Below are 23,433 nucleotides of genomic sequence, written 5' to 3' on the forward strand. Positions count from 1 at the left end.
CTAAAATGCTTTTAATTCCCTCTAGCGGTTCAGGGTGAGTGGTATCTAGTTAATATTAGTCCGGGCTCACACTAGCAATGATTCAGGGATGATTAGCAGGTTAAACGAATTTTTGGCGACTGAAAGGCAAGCAGCAGCAGATTTTTACACGTGGAGAAATTTGCAAATAGCGGTAAAATGTCAAATCGCGGCTAAATTTGCAAATGCGCCAAGCGCGGTTACAGAGGAACTACAAGGACTATCACTATCGTTTTGGGGTCCTAGGAAAGCCTAGGATCTCAGCTTCCAGATGAAAGTTACTGCAAGTCTCTAGCACAAACGGTCACGGAGATATGAGCGATTAAATAAAGGTCGTTTTTCAGATTTGAAATTTTAAAGTTCAAAAAGACAAGTGCAGCTTGCAACTAGAAAATGACAAGTGACAGCTTTACAAATGACAGTTGACAGTTAGGAGACAGTTCTACTTAGATTAAAATAGATTGAATTATATTATTTTAACTAGGAGATTGGTTCTGCACAGTTTTCTAGGTACTCACACTATATTCTTGAGTTAAATGGGCCTCGCCACGGATCTGGTCAGGTTTTGGACTCGCCTCTGGTCTCTGCACTTCACAGTGATCTGGGTCAGCTCTCTCTGGTTCTGCTAACAGGTCAGCTCTACTCTGCTGGTCTGGTCTGGGTCTCTGGTTCTGGATAGATTGAAGTCTCTAGTTTGGCTCTCTGGAGGTTTGATGGAGGCAAGGTATGGATTTTCCCGGCAGAGCTTCCAGCTGCAAATGGATTTGAAGGTCCCTATCTGTCCTGTCTGTCTGCTTTTATGTGTTTTCAAAATGGGTGTGTGTGAGCAGCATCACTAGCCAGCCCCTCTCCACTTGTCATTGGCCAAGCTTTCATTTCTCCCCTGATTGGGGGAGCTAAATTGTGTCAGAGTGATGTCATTTTACAGCCTGCAGAAAGTCCACTCCTCCTGTCAACTTGCACACAAATCTAGATTTGAACCAAATACATATTTGCAGAGGTACATATTGTTTTAAAATCATATGCACCCATCATGCATTACAGGAGGTATACCCTGTTCAAACTCTGCTCTTCCTGGGGGCTTGCATTCAGAAATGGCAATATTTTGCACTTTTTAACTGGTTTGCAATACCGGACATTACCCCAAATTTACACACATGTGCGCAAGGAGTATGGACATTAGTTGATGAAGTGTCAGATTTTTCACATGCACACATTTTGAGTAATATCCTCTTTTCCGCTAAAACTCCCCTGAACATACCACCGGTTCTAAAAACCTCTTAAAATGTGGGCAGAAAAATCACAAGAATTATGGTATCATTTATACAATTTTCACATGTCCGCTCTATGAGTTATTCATCTTTTTAGAGTTATGTTCTGGCCCCAAAGGGGTGTGGTTTTCCTCCAGCACAAGGTTGAATTTCTGTTTTTTCCAGTTCTGCCAAGCCAGCTTGCTCTCACAGGCAGTGCCCCTCCCCTGTGCTTCGAGGAGAAATCTCCATTTACGACTCCCGCCATAAAACATTTGCCTGAGTCAAGACAGGGCTTTGTTCAATTTCCTGCAGAGCCCAGGTAATTCAATCAGGGAAGTGTCATATCCCTTTTGGTGTGAGCAGCAAAAGGGCAGCTAGGCCTGGGAACACAGCTGTGACTCAAGTTTCACTCCTGATGGGGGTAGTTGCCAGGCAAATTGGAATCTCTTTAAGCCAGTTTTTAGCTACATGTCATTTCTGTTCCCCAGTTTCTGCATTCAAATAAACTAACAATTTCACATATGCAGCTAGAATGCTGATTCTAAGTTTAAAACTATGACATTTAAACAATTGCAACCTATGTGACACTCAAAAGTAGGTCACTCATTTCTCTTAAACATTGAGATTTTTAATGTCTTTCAGTCCAAATTTACTTAAACTGCTGAAATCCACAGCTCAGCCAGTCTTGTTATACACCTTCAAGTCACTTCAGAATGTAACTTTACATTGGATCCACCTCTCAGTAAGTCTTTCCTTGGCCTGTTTTGGGTTAATTTATTCAGTTTTCTACAAAAAAGTAAAATCTGGTGGTTTTAAAACGCCGGCTTTCTGATAGTGGTGAGTACTGGTACTGCACCCCTTTTTGGGATTTAAGAAAATGAATTCCCAACAGTTATGGGTTTGCTTTTGGCAATCAGCATTACCATTCCCAATGGTTTCAGACTACTGTGTGGGTAGTCCAATGGTGGTTTTAGGCAGTGTCCTTCTGTGCCCATAACATCGGCAAAAATGGGTGGCCGCCTATTCTTCATGCACTTCCCTGGGCATTTTCTGGGAAGCTCTGGCCATCATGATGTTTTCATGTCAGTACTGCACAGTTTTGAGGTAGGGCTCGGATGCATGGGTAAATACATCCCACATACCCATGCCATCTGCCTTGAAGATTGTCTTTGTACTGCACAAGTATCCTTGCCTTCGACAATGCACGGGAGTGAGAGCACTCGCTATCGTGTCTGAGACTCCAAGTTCGAACTCTATTTTCATCCTTAGCACACGTGACAGGAGACCACGATTTGGTCCATTTTGCAGGTTTGAAATTCTCTAAATGAATTAAACTTGGCACTCTTGGTGTTCTTCCTTTGCACCTTAACAAGGGAAGGCTCAACCTCCGCACGTTCTCCAGACAGCCTCGCCATGCAGCTTCATGATCTGGCTTACTCTTGCTCTGACACACTTTTCCCTTCCTGCTTCATGGGTCCTGGTTTACTCATTATACCGATGTCCAGTTTCTATATAATGGCGGCTTCACCTGCGTTCTATTCACTACATATAACCAGCTTCTATGATGACTTGGTCTACCTAGCATTTCAGCATCTGTACATTCATTGAACAGTTGATTTTCTGCGGCACTTCGTGCACGTGTAATCTTCTTCTTTTGCATTTAAAAGTTTTACTTGATTCTTTACTTCGTCATTAGGTTCCTTAGGATCCATACATCCTCTTCAGCCAGTATCACGGGACGTTGTGCACTTTCTTAGTGATGTCACTAGCTTCTTTTCTTTGCTCTTTCTCATATTCCTTCAGGGAGTTCCTCCCTTAGGTTGTCATCACTTCGGGGATACATTCAATAGGGTTGTCTCAATTGGTATCTTCTTTTGAACACACACTGTGATATTGGCACAACAGCTGGTGGCAAACAAGGCACAGTCTCATGCTTCCAACATATGGGAGGAAGGGACCCCTGCAGAGGTGTACAGCTGCTCCACTACATTCCCCACCCCCTGAAGCGTTTCCTCATCCTGGCATTTTCTCTTGAAGAAGTGCTTCTTAGGGGTCCATAGTTTCATCTCCCCCCTCAGGGTGCCAGCTGATTTCATATGTTCTCCAGCATGGGGTCTGGCATGGATTCACATGCTCATGAATATTCCTCGTCATCAGGCTGGGAATCCTCGGTAAAGAAAAAATCAGTATCAGTTTCGTTTCTGATCAGTCTTTCTTAGTAGTAACCAATCACTGATCTCTGGGTCATACTGCCCCCAGCCAATGACTGCCCTCTCACTAAGCCCCGCCTCTGGCAGCCATCCTCAGATTTTTTACCGCACGCTCAAGTGTTGGGAGTGCTCGTGCTTTAGCTCTCAAGTTTTTTGCTGCGTTTTTTGAGGAGATTTTCTAATTTTTTCAGTTTAGTCGAGCCTCAAACTCCACCGTTTCTACTTCCGACAACGGGGATCTGTTTCGGAATTCTTCTACGCTCCTCAAGGGTGAAGTTTTCGTCGAGTTCACACTTCTTGGAGGATTCCGGAAGATCTGCGGCCTACCTCAACGGACATGGCCCAGGACAAGGGAAGCTCGACGCCCGGATCCAAGCTGTTCAGGTGCTGCCCTGGATGCGGATTGCAAAACATTTTCAAGGAGGACGAGCACTCGCGATGTCTCTACTGCCTTCATGAGGACAAGACGCAAGTGGAGAAGGACTGTGCGTTCTGCAAGAATCTTTCGGAACGGACCAAACAAGATCGTCATTCCCGCCTTGCCGCCTGGCTGGAGAAGGGCACAGCAGGTGAGAAGGCGAAGAAAAAGTCTGAGCGGGCTTCTAAGTCCTGGGAGGGCGCCCCGGCGACGGGGGCCCAACAGAAGGCCAAGCACTGCGAGTCCACAGGCACCGGGAGCGCCGAAAGGTCAGGCTTTTCGGCTGCCAGGCAGCCAGGCTGCTTGGGATGATGTCCTCATGCATCTATCTTGTACCCCTTTGCAGACTTCGGATGCGTCCGCTACAGGAGTTCCTCGACGCCCGCTGGTTTCAGGCGACGGGCTGTTTCGAGGACAGGATCCTTCTCGATGAGGAGTTCCGTCAGGCGATCCTATGGTGGGGCACCCGTGCTCACCTCACTACAGGCACAGACTTTCAAACCCCAGCGTTTCTGGAGACGGTGACGACAGATGCCTCTCTGGAGGGTTGGGGGGCCCACACCGGAGATCTCCACCCAAGAGGCCTTTGGCTCCCGGAGGAGAGGTCTCTCCACATCAACATTCTGGAGCTCCGAGCGTTGCTCTGGGCTCTCAAGTCGTTCCTTCCGTCCCTCAAGGACAAGGTGGTGAGGATCTTCACCGACAACACCACCACGTTGTTCTACATACGGAAGCAAGGGGGCACCAGATCCCCAGCCCTATCCAAGGAGGCCCAGGATCTGTGGCACATGGGAAACATGGGATGTTTCTGGTTCCCTTCCACTTGGCAGGAATAAAAAACACCATTGCCGACTCACTCAGCAGGGAGCTGCGCTCGTGCCACGAGTGGGAACTGCGCCAGGATCAAGTGGATCGACTCTTCCAACGATGGGGCAAACCCCAGATCGACCTGTTTGCGACGGCGACGAACTCCAAGTGCCAGAGGTTCACCAGCAGGTTCCCACAGCCGAGGAGCATGGGCGATGCTTTCTCGTTCCCCTGGGACGGCCTGTTTCTATACGCGTTCCCTCCGTTGCCGTTTCTGCTCCGCCTCATCAACCAGCTCAAGAAGTCCAGGTGCAGGATGATCCTCGTCGCACCGGCGTGGACGAAGCAGATCTGGTTCCTGGACCTTCTGGAGTTGTCAACGTCCCCACAAGTCAAGCTGCCGGCGGACGCGGATCTTCTCTCCAGAGAAGGAGGCGCCATTCTCCATCACGACCCACAGTCGCTGAACTTGCAGGCCTGGCTCCTGCAGCACTAGAGTTTGGAGGGTACGATATACCGGCTGATTGCAGAGAGGTTCTTGCAAAGGCCAGGGCGTCCTCAACTCTCAAGTGTTACGGTCATAAATGGAAGAGGTTCTCTGTCTGGTGCCGTGCACAGAAGATTAACCCTCTGCGGATTACGGCCCCTCAAGCACTGCCGTACCTACTGTCGCTGGCCAAAGCTGGATTTGCTCACACCTCCATAAAAATACATCTGGCTGCCATCTCCCGATATACCAGGACTACGGGACGGGCGTCCTTGTGGTCTTATCGCCTGGTGAAGGAATTTATGAAGGGACTATTCCGATCATTCCTGCCGGTGAAGGCTCCTGCCCCAGCGTGGGAGCTTAATGTGGTGCTGGCCAGGCTCATGGGGGTCCCATTCGAGCCAATGCATTCGGCGCCTTTGAAGTTCCTGTCATGGAAGACAGCGTTCCTCATGGCCATCACCTCTGCATGACGAGTGGAAGAGATCCAGGCCCTATCTTGCAAGCCTACATACTTGACTTTTCATGACACGAGAGTGGTGCTGAGGACGCACCCCTCCTTCATGCCCAAGGTGCCGTCAGACTTCCACCTCAACGAGCCCTTGGTGTTACCAGTTTTCTTCCCGTCGCCTTTGACGCCGGCCGAGAGGACTTTGCACTCGCTGGATATAGCTAGAGCGCTGAAGTTCTACGTGGACCGCACAAAGAGTTTTCGGAAGACGTCACAACTGTTTGTGAACTTTGGGTCTGTGAATCAAGGGAAGGCTCTCTCGAAGACTTACATTTCCAGATGGCTCTCCGGCTGCACCATGCACTGTCACCGGTTGGCAAACCGACCGCTGCCCGGCCGTCCGAGAGCCCATTCGACCAGAGCGATCGCTGCTACCACGGTGTTCCTGTCTGGTGTGCCCCTGCTGGACATCTGCAGGGCTGCTACAAGGAGGTCGACGCACACCTTCACAAGATTCTACTGCGTCGATCGGGACTCCAGGGAGGAGTACAGGGTCGGCCAAGCAGTGCTGCGCAACCTGTTCGCTTAAGGTGAGCCTGGTGAGGAGGTAAGAGATGCTTAATGTTGAGTTGTTGTATTGCTTAATGTTGAGCATGTTGCCACCTCCCATGGTTGTGCATGTGTATACTGCTATGTATTCTTTTATTCATGAGCATGTGAATCCATGCCAGACCCCATGCTGGAGAAGGAACAAGTTACTTACCTGTAACTGTTGTTCTCCAGCATGGGTCTGGCATGGATTCACATGCGAACCCTCCCACCTACCCTTCTGTGGCTCTTCACTTGGTCATACTGCCACTTGGCGTGCTACCAAATCTGAGGATGGCTGCCAGAGGCGGGGCTTAGGGAGAGGGCCGTCATTGGCTGGGGGCAGTATGACCCAAAGATCAGTGATTGGTTACTGCTAAGAAAGACAGATCAGAAACAAAACTGATACTGATTTTTTTCTTTATCAAGGATTCCCAGCCTGACGATGGGGAATATTCATGAGCATGTCAATCCATGCCAGACCCATGCTGGAGAAAAACAGTTACAGGTAAGTAACTTGTTCCTTCCTCTACACTCCAGTTCATGTAATTACATTGTCCATTCGGGGTACAATATACCCATCGTTCTACGTACTTCTTATGATTCTTTAGATACAGGCACTTCATTCCCTGTATTCTCTGACACTGTTGTCAGCTCCTTGGTGTATGGTTCATCTTCGACATCAATCATGATCTTCATTCCTGCCGCTTCCTTTGCCATTTTCTTGGATTGGACAATCATTATTCTGACTACACAGAATCCAAACATTACTAGCACCATTATTACTCCAAGAATCTTGAATAGATTTGCCAACCAATGAGGAATCCATGAAAACAAGGAAGTAAACCAACCGTCATCTTCAATGTCATCTGTCTCTTCTTCCATCTTGGTATGCAGGTCTGTCAACATCGATATGGCCTCTGCCAAGGTCCCATTGCGGCCATCGTGAGAAGGTATGAATGTGCAAAATGATGGCCCGATTTTGGCGCAAACGCCTTCTTCCATTGCTGTGATCATATCAAGGACATCCCCATTCTGGGGGTTCATCAATCGTATGGTCCTCAGCTCTTCTTTAATGGCATTGAATCCCTTTATGGAGCATTGATTGTCTGCAGGAGCTCCCATCTGGTGATCTGCAACCATTTGGCATTCGCCAATGTTTGAATTTCAGGCATAAATCTAGTTGTCATTATCATAGCAGTCTTGCTGAAGAGCTTGTACTCCTCCGGAATAGTTTCATACTCTGTTATTGATTTGGCTGAGAAGTAATTCGCTCTTTTCTTCCGCAGGAGTTCAAGTGATCCTTTTCACAGATGGTCATCCACTTTTGGAAATTCACCAATGTTTAGATCGCTCTGAGGAATTACTAATGCTGGAACATGGATGAACACCAGAGAACACATTCCGCCCCAATGCTTGGGCAGCTTAATATAGGCTCTTGATCCACAAGCCCAATATCGATCCATAAGGACGACTGTTCCTTCTCCCATCCTGGGAACGTCAATTGTGGTTTTGCATTCTTTGTTGTTTTCCAAATGGTTCTTCCAATGTCTTCAGAAGCATATTGTTACATTTACCAATGGGATTACAACTACTGGGCCTGATTCGTCTTCTACCCATGTCAGTAACTTGGAGTGCTTGGCCCATGACTTTAAGCACTCATCCTTTAGTCTGCACTTCTTGTACGTATTCCGTTTTCAACAGATGAGCTGTACAGGACATCATTCCATCTTCCCATCCCTTCTTGGTATGCACTCGTCCATAGATCAACAGTTGGGATAGTTCCCAACATCCAGGTGATCCTGTTTCTTCCCTTATATCCGGACAGTTCATTCTCTTCACTTCCTCAATGATCACTTCATCCTGTCCTGCAACAGGGTACACAAGCATTTGGTCTTTCCATCCAGGCTCCTTCTCTATTCGTTTTGTCTTGATATAGTCATCCTGGTATGGAAACTACCATTTTGACCTCCATCGTAAGGTTGCCCAGCTTCATTGGAACTGTCCATGAGTAGTACACGCTACAAGATGACTGAGGTATATCGCAGTGTATGCTGAAACCTCCTTTGAAATGAAAGTCCTTACTGTATTCATGGCATGGGGGATGAGAGAACAGACATAGCAACTCTCATCAGATGCCCTTTCCCCCATCTTTTTCATGTGTTGGTAAAACATGGGGCCTCATTACGACCCAGGCGGTAAGTTACCGCCTGGGCCGTGACTTTACCACCATGGCGTAAACTACGTTTACGCCATGGTGGTTGGCGGACTTACCGCCCCATTCCGACCTTGGCGGGGCGGTAAGTCCCCAATCCCCATTTACCCTTCCCCATTCCCATTTTTGCCCCATAGGGCATAATGGGAGTGGGGAAGGCGTTAATTACGCCACCGTAAATTACGGTGGCGTAATTAACTCCATGGTCCCTTAGCGCCATGGATTTTAACACCCGCTAAAAACGGGTGTTAAAACCTCCATGGCGCTAAGGGACCTCGTAATTGGCGGTAAGGGGTCGGCGCAGCTAACGCTGGCGTAAACCCCTTACCGCCAGGGTCGTAATGAGGCCCATGGTATTTATTCCCCAGGTGAGCTGAATTATCTAGATAGGTATTTATGCCCTCATCTTCTTCTGCGTCTCTTGTATATCTCCTAACATACCTATAGGAAATTGTCACAATTCGTACTCATAGTGGGGAGAGTTATGGGAGCTCTTTCTTTGGTAGAACCATTCAGATAATAGACTGTGAAAAATAAGGAACAAAAAGATACAGAGAACAACCATGCAAATATATACTATGCATAGAAATCTGGACAACCATTTTTTGTGCCATCCCGCTACCTGCTGAACTTGTTCTCTTTCTATATTCAAACCATCTTCTTCACTGATCTTTTTTAATACAATCATCAAGTTCCTTTTTCATGTTTGTAATTGTACAATGTGCTCAATTATAGCAATGAGGAGTCTTCTTATCACTGCACTATTTTTAGTATCTTGTAAAAAGGTGTGAATATTAACATCTCTCTAACAAGAGCAGGGTAAGATTAAAGTATGAAGACAAAGATAGCAACCACAAGCCGATGAACGTCACTATTGACAAGTATCATGTGTTTCTATTACTTAAAACAGATGTTCTCCATGCCATGCAATTAATCTGGATATTGGTCTCTGATCAAGAACTGACGTTTAGGCATAATTCTGATGCATTAGTCACTGCTTCAATATATTTCTAAAAGTTCATTTCAAATTCTGGAATTCCTCAGCAAGTCCTTGCACTCTCTGCTAAAAATATATGTAAGGAGTGTCTATTGAATTCCAGTCCAAATAAAGTACGTGTTAGTAACTTGTTGCTTTAGCTTTATCGTCCTTCTTAGTCATTGATTGGGTCTGCACACGCGGACATTCTTCTTCTTGTCTTGCTTCTGGATTGGCAATGGTGGGAGGGTCTCGAATTTATAAATCTTTACGTCGTTCAGATGTTACCAAGCTCGTCTTCCTGATATTTTAACAGCAGAAGGAAACACTTCCTCAATACAGAATGGGCCATTAAAACGAGGTTTGTGCCACCTCTGGGTAAACATTTTAATGAGAATACGGTCCCCAACATATAACTTAGGTGGTGGTAATAGTTCACTTGGATTGTTTGCCAAATTAACTTCTTCTGTGTCCTTAAACCTTCCCCTCCGATGCTTGACTTTTTCTGAGATGATAGAAATACTGGTAGTCATACATGTTAAATAATCGTGCATCCCATCACCTAAAGCTTTAGCTACACCCTGGGCATCACTCCTAATCCTAGATGGAGGTGTAAGGGGTGTTCTCATTCTATGCCCTGTCACTACCTCATGCAGGGTGAGGTGGTGGTCCGACCCTGGCTGATTCCAAAGGGCACATAAGGCCAGGGGAAGGCAATACACCCGCCCCTTTTTCAAAGTCAATTTAATCTTGGCAATCCTTTCCTTGAGGAGGCCGTTGAGTCTCTCACATACTTCATTCACTTGTGGGTGATAAGCAGAAGAAAACTTTTGTTTTATGCTTAATAGCAGCCATATCTGTTCAAATAGCTCATTGACATAATGCGGTCCATTATCGTATCTTAGTACCTCACATACACCAAACCTCAGGAAAATGTTGCATACTACAAAAACTTCAGTGTGCAAGTGGCATCTGGGTGTGCACACAGACCAGCTTTGATCCACCTAGAGAAGGGGCACACTACCACTACATGTCTGCAGCATATCGACATAGTCGATATGTAAATGCTGAAAATGGGCCATTTGGTCTCGGTATTACTCCTCTAATCGTTCTCAGTGTATGCCCGGCAGTAAACTTTTGACACACGATGCAATTCACTATAAACAGTGCAACTTGTTCTAATAAATTAGTAATAAACCAGTCCTCTGCAATAGTGGCAGCAAGACTTTCTGTAGTCACATGCGTGGGGTAATGCAGCTGTTCAAGCGCAACTTTTAACAAGGTTACTGTCATCACTGGCTTCAGTACTGTCTTGTTGCCATAAATCTTCTGTGGGGGATAAAGAACACCTCCTCTGCTTCCAAAGTTCTTGCTCTTCCTGTCGTGCTCCTCCCTGAATCTCTATTAAATGGGTTATCGACAGTTTGTTGAACTCCCCCTGCATTAACATTGTTCCGTTCAATTTTTCTTTAATATCCTCAGTATCAAAACTCTACATCTGTGGCTTGTTTTCCGCAAGAGATAAAGGATGTTCGTTTAGTATGCGCTGCACATTTTACGACTGCTATGGCCACTGGGAGTTGTATTGCCTTGTAGTGGCTCTATTCAATAAGGATGCATGCTGCACTGGAGAGCCATCTGCGTGAGATAGCCACTCCTTTTCCAACGTGACAACCCTGCGTGTACGGTTGACGTCACATAGGCAGAGTTATTGTACACTGTCACTTCCTGCCCTTCATGTTTCTCGAGCGTGACAATAAGCGCTACTAAATCTGATGCTTGCGCTGAAAAATGAGACGCTAACCTTGCACTCGCCTCTACCTCAAATTCTCCATTTAATCTGTATCTTACTACTGCAGCGCCTCAATGCCTTTCCCCACTAGTCTGATCAATTTTCTAAGAACCGTCAATAAAAAGAATTTCCCCTCCCGCCAATGCATTCTCTTTCACACAAGGTATAATATCATAAAATTCAACATAATAGGCACAGTCATGTACATGATCACCCTCTTCTACGGGTTCAGCTACGAACAAGCTAAGGTTCACTATTTCACATTTTACAATTTTAATCGATGGGTTAGAAATCATTACCTCATAAGCGGAAGCTCTTTGGGACGTCAATGTGCCCTTGGGTTTCTCTAAAATGGCAAACAAAGCATTCTCCACATAAAGAGTCGTAGAGCAGCCCATGACAATACTTGTGGCATTCTCTATTGAGAACATGGCAGCTGGCAAAGATTGTTCTCAAGGAAAGTGTCCTCTCATAATTGGGTCTAGAATCCCACTGTAATATGCCAGAGGTTTATACCTCAATGTGGTTCTTTGTGTAAGTACTGCTGTCATGACTGTACCATTCGTCTGTGAAAACGAATAAAATTCCTCGCCCTAATTGGGAATCCCTAAAACTGGAGCTGTACAAATTGCTTGTTTCAACTCCTCAAATCCCTCCTCCATTCCTTCGGTCCATTCTATTTTTGTGTTACCAGCTTGTGCTTTCATTAGTGCCTGTAAAAGTGGCTTGGTATATGTGCTATAGTCAAACACACAGACTCTGCAATAATTGCATAAACCCAGAAACTGCTGCATCTGCTTCACTGTGTTCTGTTTTGGTGTTTTCATAATTGCCTCAGCTGTCTCAGGTATCACCTTCTTCCCTTCATGAGAAATTAACTGACCTATGTACAACACCTCCTCTTGACAATACTGTAATTTCTCCTTGTCCACCTTATATCACTTGTCTGCTAAAATGTCATCAGTTGGACAGAGTCCTGTCTACACTCATCCTCTATGGTGCTGCAAATCAATATGTCATCTACGTACTGTATCACTGCGCTTTTAAGATCGATATTGCCTAGGTCCATCTGTAGGACTCTGTTAAAGAGTGATGAGGACTCACAGTACCCCTGCGGGAGCCAAGTACTTTTTAGTCTCTTTTGGCGAAATGTAAATTAAGTCATTTCTTGTGAGTCCTTGTGCAACGGGATCGAGAAAAATGCATTTTTTATGAGTCTATCACCGTACAAATAATAGTGCTTCTACTGGAATACTGCACAATATTGTTGCTGGATTAGGAACCAAAGGAAACTCAGCATCTACAATCTGTTTAAGAATTCTCATATCCTGAATAAATCTCCACCACCCCCTTTTAGATTTTTTAATTAGATACACTGCGGTATTGCATTATGATTCTGATGGCACCAGAATCCCCTGATTCATCAGTGCTGAAATAGTCTGAAATATACTTTCATCAGCTTCTCGAAACATGGGGTTCTGTTTTGCTCTGGGTAAAATTGCTCCTGGCCTAAGCTTTATTTTGACCTCCCCTATCCCTTTCAATGACCCTACATCATGGGGGCCTGTGGTCCATAGTGCACTTGGCAACTTTTCAAGATCCTCCTGAAAAATGCTGGCAGTTGCCGCATTATCGCCATTCCCTTTGAGACATCCCTTTTTTCTATCCTTATCCAGTATGTAATGCTCATGAAGAACACCACTTCATCATCTGTTCGGTCCTCTCTGAACATGTCGTCATTGGTTATGTCAGTCAATCCGTACCCCTCCTTAAGAGCTATCACTGTTCTCCATGGTCTACTCTCATCGTCTATCCCTTCGAGCATTGCCATCTCTCGTCATACTATGGCTGCTTCCAACTCTATAGGAATTGTCTGTCCACCTTCCTCATCCATAGGTATTTGTGGGCTAAATAAAAACTAATTAGGTTTCCTTACAATCTTTCCTACCCAGACCAGGCAGATATGTCAGCAAAATGCTTACTCCATATAGAAAAATGTCTAAATGTACTGGAATGCCTCACAGAGCCACTTGCCCTGTGAACCCCAGTATGAACTCTCCCATGTTTAAATAGTGTATTCCTGGAGTGGAGCACACTATTTCTTGATCAGTAAATGAAATCGTCATATTAAGTGTCTTCATTAAATCTCTCCCTAAAATGTTAACCGGAGTCTCTAGTGAATATAACAAAGGGACGGATATGTCACATTCTCCTAAGGAGACTGGTAATTTGTCAGTAAAAGAAATTCAGCTTGTAGCTCCAGAGAACCCTTGAGCATTCATGGCAATACCTGATTAATGGTATTTTCCCTCCCGTTTACATGAACAAGTTGCCCCTGTGTCTACAAGAAAAGAAAAAGATTTGCCTCCTATCATCACATCGACCCTTGGTTCCTCTTGGGGGTCTGGTGTTACTGATAGTACTGATCACATCAAGTCACCCTTTGAGCTGTCCTATTGCGGGTACAAGCTCATCTCCCTCCCAGTGAAAGGATTTTCTCCTACCACACCTCCGATTCTAGATGTTAGTATTTATCCTGTATTCTCATACTGCAGCAACTGCATGGGGGCTTGTTGCGACTTCCCCTGCGGTAGATGCATTTGCGTGTGTCTCTTCTGTGGCACCTGGTGTACTTGTGCTGCTTCGGCCTGATAAGATATGTGATCCTGGACAAAGCCCTCTCTGGTCTGTGTGCTGTCTGGTGGGGGATAAACTGTCCCCTCTCTTGAAAACTAAACTGTCAGTTCTGTACAGTCCCTCGGCTTCCGCATATGAGTGCAATATGCCCTGTCATCCCACAATTCCAACATACTGGGGGTGCCCTTTTGGTAAACCCTCCTTGGTTATATCCTCCTTGAGCACTCTGGTTCTCATTCTCTGTGTTGTGAAACCCACCCCGGATGTTCTGAAATACACCTCCTCTTCCCCTGTAACCCATACCTCTGCCTCGTGGTGTAAACCCATACCCACTTTGGTCCATCTGGCGTGGATTATCTGCCTGTGATGTACTAAGTGCTTCCTGCATTCCCATTCCTTCTCCTCTTGTCAATACCGCCCCATCTATGGTGAACTTCGACAACTTTTTATGAACTAACTTGGCTTCCTCTGTCTTTCTATTCTCATCCTTCTTTTTGTTCTTCTCTTGCAATAACCGACAATGGTGTACTATTGTCAACTGTATCTCAGCACATGGCTTCGCTTCCATTCCCACTTATTTCTTCATCTGTCTCTGTACTGGCGCTGGCAACCCCTGACATAAAATGTGGTAAAATAATGCCACTGTCTTTTACCTCGCCATTTCTCCTGAATATCTTGAATATAAGTAGTAGGGTCTTCATCTTCCTTCATTCTACATGTCATAATTGCACCCATATCCAATGTGACAGGATATTGTACCCTGAGAGCCCTCCAAACATATGTCCTACAATTATTAAATGGCACTCCATCATCCGCTGTGGTTTGCGCAGTCACACTTGAATATCCTGCTCTCCTCCATATGTCATCAGCCCTCTCTCCGAGAATGGCCACCAGGCGACCCTGTATGTCCTCTATGGACAGCGTATTTCCTCCTGCCATTTTCTCTAATTCGTATAGCCATTTTCCCAGCCCCCGAAGTCAAACTAGGGAGCTTACCCTTTCAATTATCCTTATCCATCTGTGGCCATGGAATGTATTGCGGTCTTGCTCCCCCCCTTCTCTAACAAGGGTAACTGCATGTACCCCATCCCATAGTCGGATCCCACTATTAGTCTATCCATGGCAGGGATAATCGTCTCAACGACCTTAACCTGCTTACATATGGTGGAGACTCTCCCTTCTCACTATACAATCATCTTTGCGAACGCTCAGGACATGCTACGGGATCTGGCGTTCTATCTTTGGAACATCTCTGATCTGACCACCTTACTTCCTTATCCATTTGCTGGCTTCCTACAGGGGCACACGCACTCCCTCCTTCTGCCCCCAGACCAAACTCTCTTTCTTTGTCTGACATGTCTAGGCCCAAACTACTATGACTATCATCCCATTCACCGTTACCTAGGTTCGGTCTGCTCAAAGACAATGCTCGACGTTCATCACTAAACAGGTTTCCCTCCTCACTTGGTGATTGAGGTACCAGGGATCAATCATAGTTCCCTCGAGCTCCAAGTTCGTCTCATTTTAATTGTGGCTAGGCCTTTTCGATGCCCAATATCTTCCCTATCATACCTTTCTTCATCTAGCATTGCTATAGGTGTTTTAAGCGTCTTCTACTTTATTGGGAGAATATCTCTCTCTCCTATTGTGTTTCTGGGCTCGGCCTCATTTATTCTTTTTCGAATGAGACTAGCATCCAAATCTCGCTGTCTTCTGCTTCATCTACTTCCCTTCACTTTCTCGCCTCTCTTCTAACCCTTTCTTCCTCCTGTCTTCATTCTTACCTCCTTGCTCCTTCCCTTTTCGTCTCTGTAATCTTTTATCCCTTGACCTTTGTGCTTCTTCTTCATCTCTCTTTCTTTCCTTTTTTGTCCTTCTCTTCTATAGCTCTGTCTATTGTCGTAGTACCTTTGTTCTTCTGCCTGTTATTTTGTCTTTCTCTTGCTCCTCCCTATAGATCTATTCTCTTGACTCCCTACTTCTTTCCTTGCTCATTCTCCTTTAATCTTTTCTCTCATTCTTTATCCCTCCTCTCTTGTTCCTCTTTGTCTTCTCTTTGCCTAACTTCCTCAATCCTTTTCCCGTCTATCTTGAGTAATATCTGTCCTCCCATCCATTTGTTTTGTATGAGTGCTACCTCGTCCACTTTGTCCTTTTCTCCTTTCCATCTCTTGACTTCTCTGTATATGCCTGTCGAAAAATGTTACTGTTCACTTCTTTCTTTCTTGTCTTGTATAAACTTAGGAATACCCTCTTTTTTAAAATTCTCTTCAGGACTATCGTCACTACTGTAAGCAGGGGGTTCAGATATCGGATTACTATACCCCATAGCTGCTCTTAATTCCTTTAAAGGATACACTCCTGCCTCTTCCATAGCAACCCTCTTTGCTTCAGACAGGGTAGGGGTAGCTTAGGGCTCAACGCCTTCCTCCTTGTGCCGATTAAGCATCCACTCCTCGTAATTTCTTCCCTCTGTATGCAACGTGCAAGTATGCGGTCATGTGTTGTAATACCGCTCTTGACAATGATCCCCCTTGTGGCCATGGCATGAACATTTTATCTGATGTGCCCTTTAGCCAATCTGCACTGTACTGTTAGAGCTTGGGCACGTGTTTCGGCAGTGTCTTGCATAGGTGCATGAGAGGAGTGTCCTCCATAATGACAAGTCTCAATTGACTGTAGATACTTACTACATCCACTGTCTTCCCCTGTTCCCCCTACCCATTCCAGGTCCTCTGCTACCACTGAACCCATCCTTGTAATGGTCTGGGTGCTTCCCCTGTGCAAAGCTTTGATTTGTTTCCCAGCAATGTCTGCTGTTTATAAATCATATGCATTCATACTACGAGATGATGCTCAGGCATGCCTCCATTCCATAGTCGCGGGAGCTACTCATTCTTTGTACAATGTCTAAGTGTTCCTGGTATACTATTATGATGGCACACACAGGCGCACCTCCCTACCAGCAACATCTGATCTGCTCATTTGATGTACACTGTCCCAATCACCCTCATATTTTACTGTAAGGGCAAACCCATGTTCTCTATCAGCTGAGATGCTCATTCTAAATACTCCAGCTGTCGTCTCAGTGTGTTATTGTGTCTTCACTGGGTATGTTACTATGAAGCCAAGCTCACTCCTTATCAGCTGATCTGCTAAGAACTTAATCTGAGAGTCCTTGCTGTGCTGTAACATGTCACCTCCAACTGTCCCGCCAGCCTCAATTTGGCTATTACAGCACCCATGAACTTCCACATGTGCCTACTCTCAATGCAGCTTCTATCTTTCTTCTAGCGGTGTGCAACCCTTCCTGCCAGAACTATGGGGTCTGTGTGGCGCCGGATACATGTGACTGCCCCGCTGGCTATCCCGGACCAGGCTGCTCAGGTGAGACAGATAATGGAGGCATTTGCTGTGTTGTTCAATGAAGCGCCAGGTGCATGGGAAAAGGATTAAAGAATGAGGGATGGTGCGACAGCCCTTGGAACCTGTTTTGATTGATTCATTGATAGGTTATTTATAATGCGCCTATACACAAGTGTTTCAAGGCGCAACCAGGCAGAGGGTGGGGAAACAGGGAAGAACAAGACAAAGGATCTTACTAGGCCTAGTATCATTTAGATCGTGCAAGTGTGCAGACAAGAAGTGGAGGGGAAGGGGGATAAGTGCACCAAGTGCAACAGTGCCCTGGGTTAAGTGCAAGGAAGGCAGGGCCTTCAAGGGGAACTAGCTTCAGAAGTGCAAGGAAGGCCAGTGCAGGAAGGCCCGAAGGCAAGTTCTAGGGACTGGACGGGGGGGGCAGGTGTCCTATATGACTCAGAGGAGCACCAGGCGGCCAGTCAACGTAACTGAGCAGGAGGAAGGGAAGGATAGCAGAAGGAAAGCAGAGAGAAAAGGAGGAGGGGAAAGGTTACATGGGGAGAGTCAGAGAGAAGGAATAGGAGAAAAGTAAGGACTTGAGGAGCTTCCAGAACTTAAGGAAGTCTGGCACAAGGCGGAGAGCTGCAGGGAGGCCATTCCAGAGGGAGGCACCTGCAGAGGAAAGAGATCTACCACCCAGTATCTGCTTGGAGAAGCGACTCACCCACAGAGAGTTGGAAGTAGACGAGTGGAGGGCTCTGTAAGGCAGATACTTAGGAAGAGTGCGTTGGAGATAGTATGGGGCCAGGGCCCAGAAAGCCTTGTGGACGATGCAGAGGGTCTTGAACTTTATCCTTGCAGCCACTGGGGGCCATTGGGGGGGTTTCAGAGCCAGAGAGATGCGGCCCCTGGGCTTGAGGCCAAGGATAAGTCTTGCGGTTCTGTTTTGGATGAGTTGCAGAGGGCGTAGGGTAGAGTTAGGTAGATTGAGAAAGAGGCGGTTGCAATAGTCAAGCCTAGAGAGAACCACGGCTCTGGAGACTGAGCTTCTGGGGGAAGGTGAGAAAAGGCAGAATACCTATGAGGAGGTGCAGTTGGAAATGGGACTTTTTGGAGATGTCAGTGATGTGTGGAGAGAAGGGGAGAGTGGAGTCAAAGATGACCCAGAGGTTTTTTGCCTCACAAGAGGGTGAGGGCACAGGGCCAAGGGAGGCCGGCTAGAGTGAAAGGAGAAAAGCGGAAGCTGGAGTCCCAATGAGAAAGATCTCCTTCTTAATGGCATTTGGGCAGAGATCATTAGAAGTGCACCGTGCCTGAATAGCGGAGAGACAGTTAGGGATGAGCGAGGAGGTGGAGGCCAAGGGTAGCCTGAAAGAGGGCTGCGTGTCATCCACATAACACTGAAAATTAGAGGAAAAGGTAGCGACCAGGTCTGCCAAGGGGGCCAGATAGACATTGAAAAAACAGGGCATGATGATAGATCCCTGGGGAACACCACATGTTGAGAGTGTGATGGAGGAGAGGAAGGACCCAAGTTCAACCTGGGAAGGTCGGTCCAAGAGGAAAGAGGAAAGCCATGCCAGAGCCTGATCTGTGATGCCCAGGGTATCTCGGAGACGGGTGATCAGGATGTTGTGGTTTACTGTGTCAAAGGCAGAAGAAAGGTAGAGGAGGAGGACAGAGGGAGAGTTAGAGTCAAGGTTAGAGGACAAATCTTCACGGGTGTTTAGGAGTGCAGGTTCAGTGCCTCTGGCTGCTCTGAAGCCAGACTGATGGTCATGGAGATAACCACCAGTTCCAGGATTAACTGGGAGATGGCCAATTTCTCCAGAAGTTTGCCCAGGAAAGGGGTGATAGAAATCAGACAATAGTTTTGTATGATGGAGGGGTCAACAGAAGACTTTTTTGAGCAGGGGGTGCGCAAGGGAGTTCTTGAGAGGATAGGGGAAAACTCCAGTGGCAAAGGAGTGGTTGCAGAGATCCGTCAAGGCTGGAGCGAGAGAGTCGATGTTGTCCTTAATGGTTCTGGAGGGGCACAGAGACAACTGTTTGGATGAGACTTTCATAGACCAGACTTGTCTGGACACCTCATTAGGTGTGACAGGAGAGAGGGAGGAGAGGAGGAGCGCAGACATGGCAGCCAAGGATGGCCTGATAGAGGTAGAGGGAGGAAGTGGGGCAGATGAGAGTGAGGACAGGATGTCCTGAGTTTTAGTGGTGAAATGAGAGGCCAGGACCGAGCGGAGGGCCTGGGTGGGTGTGGAAAAGGAAAATACTGCAGTAGGATTGGCCAGCTCCTTGCAGATTTTAAAAAGTTTGGTCATATTGTTAGATGTTGCAGAGATGCAGGCTTGAATGTAGACTCTTATTTTAGAGAGGATGGAGAGTCTATATTGCCTTTGGAGTAGGCAGCAGGCCAGTTTGTCAGAGGGTGAACCTGAAGCTCCCCATTTCCATTCAGCTACTCTTCACTTGTGTTTCATGGCGGCCAAGTCAAAGTCGTACCAAGAATTGCACTTTTTGGCAGGCTTCAGGCAGATCCTCAGGACAGGGGCAAGGATGTCAAGAGTGTTAGAGATGGAAAGGTGAAAGTTGGAAAGGGCTATGTCAGGATGTGAGCAGGTGGAGGAGAGTAAGTGGAGGCAAAACGGCCACTGACACTCTCTTCATGGGTCGGATGACCGTGAAGGATGGTGGCAGTGCGGGGCGGGCCATTGCCAGAGGAACAGGAAGCTTCAAGTGAGAAGAGAGAAGAAACTGATCAGTCCAGAAGAGAGGAGTAGTGAGAGTGTTAGAGAGAGGGATGTCAGAGGAGATGAGAGCATCCAAGGTGTGTCTGGAGGAGTGAGTCGGACCAGAGGGTAGAATGGAAAGAGAGAGAGAGTTGCAAAGGATGTTGAAAAGCCCTGAGGAGTTAGGAGAGTCCAGGTGGATGTTGAGACCCCCAAGGAGGAGAAGCTGGGAGGGAGAGGAGAGGAAAGAGGGAGAAGTGAGGCCAGCCCATTCCGAGAGGAAGAGGGTGGCCTGACCAGGTGGCCTGTAGAAGGTGACCAGGGTCAGAGATGAACCAGCAGAAACAGAGAGCCTGCAGACCAGGCATTCAAAGGAGGAGCAGGCTTGAGTGGGAATGATGGAGACAGGAATCCACTCAGGAAAGATCAGGGTCACTCTGCCTCTGGGCCTGTTGGGCCTGGGCTCGGAGAGGATCTTGTAGCCAACAGGGAGAAGTGTGTCAAAACGTGTGACAGAGCTGGCCTTAAACCATGTCTCGGTAAGAGCGAGAACATCTAGATCCACCAGTTCAAGGAGGTGGCAGATGTCAGAGGAGTGTTTGACAGCAAAGCAACAGTTTAGGGTAAGACTGTGGAGCAGGTTGCCACTTTTGAAAGACTACCGGGTACAGGTACAGGGGACAGGGGTCCCCACCTGAAGTGGCAGAGGAGCCTGGGAGGTAGAGAGAGAAGGAGGCAGAGGAGCCAAGGAAAACGTGGATGGCAGAGGTGCCAGAGAGGTGGCGGCCAAGGGAGACGAGGTAACAAGGAGGGAGGCATCTGGCAATGGAAGAAGAGAGTTAGAGGACGAGGGAGGCAGGGGAGCCAGAAGAGTCAAAGCTGGTAAGTGAGCCAGAGCGGAGGGAGGGGGTGGCAAGGGAGCCATGGAGATAGGTGGCAAGGGAGCCAGAATAGTAGAGGTAGGGGGAGGCACGGGAGCCATGGAGGTAGGTGGCAAGGGAGCCAGAGTAGCAGAGGTAGGGGGAGGCAAGGGTGCCATGGAGGTAGGTTGCAAGGAAGGCAGAGTAGCGGTGGGAGGGAGTGGCAAGGGAGCCATGGATGAGGATGGCAATGGATCCAGGGTGGTGAGAAGGCGACCGAGGGGCCTGCGCAGCAGTAGCAGGGGGGTGGAAGGAAGAAAGTTGATAATACGAGGGAGGCACCTATCGAAGAGTAGAAGGTTGGGATGATGACCTTGTACCAAGATGCTTGAGATAGACATTAATGATGACTCTGGAGGAAAGGAACGAGGCTAAGGGGACCTCCCAATGTGTGCCACCATTAATGGGCGAGGAAGAGTAAGGAGAGAGAAGAGCGACCATATGAAGGGTCCATAGGTCGGGTGAGGGAAGGACAAGATGTCAGCGATGGGAAGGCCTGGGTTGGAGACCAGTGTGTCCTTCTTGCTTCCTCCTACCAGACTTAGTGAGAGGAGAAGGATAAGAGATAGAGAAACAATTAGAGAAGATGGGGAAAATAGAGAGCACCATCGTGGGTGTGGGAGGGCGGAGAGGAGGCACTATGCAAAGCTGAGCAACTCAGGTGCAAGGGAGGGGTATGATGGGAGGGGGAGGGAGATAGAGAGAACTTGGGGATACACAAGTACAAGGAACAGGGTAAGAACAGAAGGTTACAGTAGGGTTACAACGTCTACAACAGAGTACAAAGAACACAGAACAGCCACAGGCAATGGGTAGAAACAGTGGGAGTCGGCTCAGAGCACCCGAGGGGGGGGAGTGCTGGAAGCCAGAGTGGGGGAGCTTAAAGAAGAGGAGAAAGGCCTATTGGAAAATGCATATCATGAGAACAGAATCGTGGTCCAATACAATCTGTGTGGGAAAGTAGTTGCAGGGGTCCACAAGCGTTCACCTATAAGGAAAAAGCAGGCGTTGCGAGAGAAGTGCAAGAAAAACAGTAGTGGTAATGAAGAGGGCAGCCTAGTGTATGCGTGTGAAACAATGCAAGGTAAGAAAATGCATTGGAAAGGAACGTACGCGCAAGGTAGGGTAGTTTAGTAGGATGCAATAAGGGCTATGCCCTCCGCCCGCACCTTTACTACCCTTTCGGTTGCTGCTGGTTAATGACTGTGCTGCATATTCGCCCTATTCGCATCCGAGTCCAGTTCCGACCCCTTCATTACCAAACACCTGTGTCGCTCAACACCGCAGCCTTGTCCTGTGAGCGATTTGCCGCAGTGTTCGATCCTCACTTCTTAAAGACTTGGAAGTGTGGACATAGCGTTGTGTGCTACGTATCATCGGCAGTGTCTCCTGCGCACCTGCATCGCTTAACACCGCGGGATTGTCCTGTGAGGGCTTTGCCGCAGAGTGTGCGATACTCGGTTCTTAAAGGCTCGGAAGCGTGAACGTAGCATTGCATGCTACAAATGGTCAGACAGCGTCTCCTGCGCAGCCTTGTCCTGCAAGGGCTTTCGTTTTTGGCGAGTGAGAGCTACTGTCTAATTTGCCCTTGTTGCTCCAACACTGAACATCTAATAGTTCACAGAAGTGTTTTGGACCAAACGTGATTTTTTTGCTGGAAAATGATGAATCCCAGCCATGACACTTTAGTGAAGTCCAAAGAGTCTACCTGTGCTGCATGCCCTGAAGCGTTCGATAGTAGAGATGGGCACACCTCTGCCACATGCCCTGAAGCTTTCGATAGTAGAGAATAGTAGAGATGGGCACACCTGCGCCACATGCCCTGAAACTTTCGATAGTAGAGAATAGTAGAGATGGGCACACCTGCGCCACATGCCCTGAAGCTTTCGATAGTAGAGATGGGCACACCAGTGCCACATAACCTGAAGCTTTTGATATTAGAGATGGGCACACCAGTGCTGCATGCCCTGAACTTTCGATAGTAGAGATGGGCAGAACTGTGCCACATGCCATAAAGCTTTTGATAGTAGAGGTGGGCCCACCTGCATCCCATGCCCTGAAGCTTTCAATAGTAGAGATGGGCGCCCCTGCGCCCCATGCCCTGAAGCTTTCGATACTAGAGATGAGCACACCTGCGCCCCATGCCCTGAAGCTTTCGATAGTAGAGATGGGCACACCTGCACCCCATTCCCTGAAGCTTTCAATAGTAGAGATGGGTGCCCCTGCTCCCCATGCCCTGAAGCTTTCGATAGTAGAGATGAGCACACTGGCGCCCCGTGCCGTGAAGCTTTCGATAGTAGAGATGAGCACACCTGTGCCCCATGCCCTGAAGCTTTCAATAGTACAGATGGGCACACCCGCACCCCATTCTCTGAAGCTTTCAATAGTAGAGATGGGTGCCCCTGCGCCCCATGCCCTGAAGCTTTTGATAGTAGAGATGAGCACACCGGCGCCCCGTGCCGTGAAGTTTTCGATAGTAGAGATGAGCACACCGGCGCCCCGTGCCCTGAAGCTTTCAATAGTAGAGATGAGCACACCGGTGCCCCGTGCCGTGAAGCTTTTGATAGTA

General features: G+C 47.4%; 1 protein-coding gene across 2 annotated transcripts in view; it reads left to right on the forward strand.

The window, feature by feature from the left end:
- LOC138498021 (latent-transforming growth factor beta-binding protein 4-like) overlaps positions 1-23,433 on the forward strand; it is a 743,452-nt gene that overhangs the window by 644,220 nt on the left and 75,799 nt on the right. For both annotated transcript variants that reach the window (XM_069621814.1, XM_069621813.1), the window contains one exon: positions 17,147-17,239. In XM_069621814.1, the coding sequence (XP_069477915.1) occupies positions 17,147-17,239 (93 nt within the window). The remainder of the gene's footprint in view (positions 1-17,146; positions 17,240-23,433) is intronic.

Source organism: Ambystoma mexicanum, chromosome 5q (assembly GCF_040938575.1).
Source record: "Ambystoma mexicanum isolate Mex_15411 chromosome 5q, UKY_AmexF1_1, whole genome shotgun sequence".
Classification (NCBI taxonomy): Eukaryota; Metazoa; Chordata; class Amphibia; order Caudata; family Ambystomatidae; genus Ambystoma; species Ambystoma mexicanum.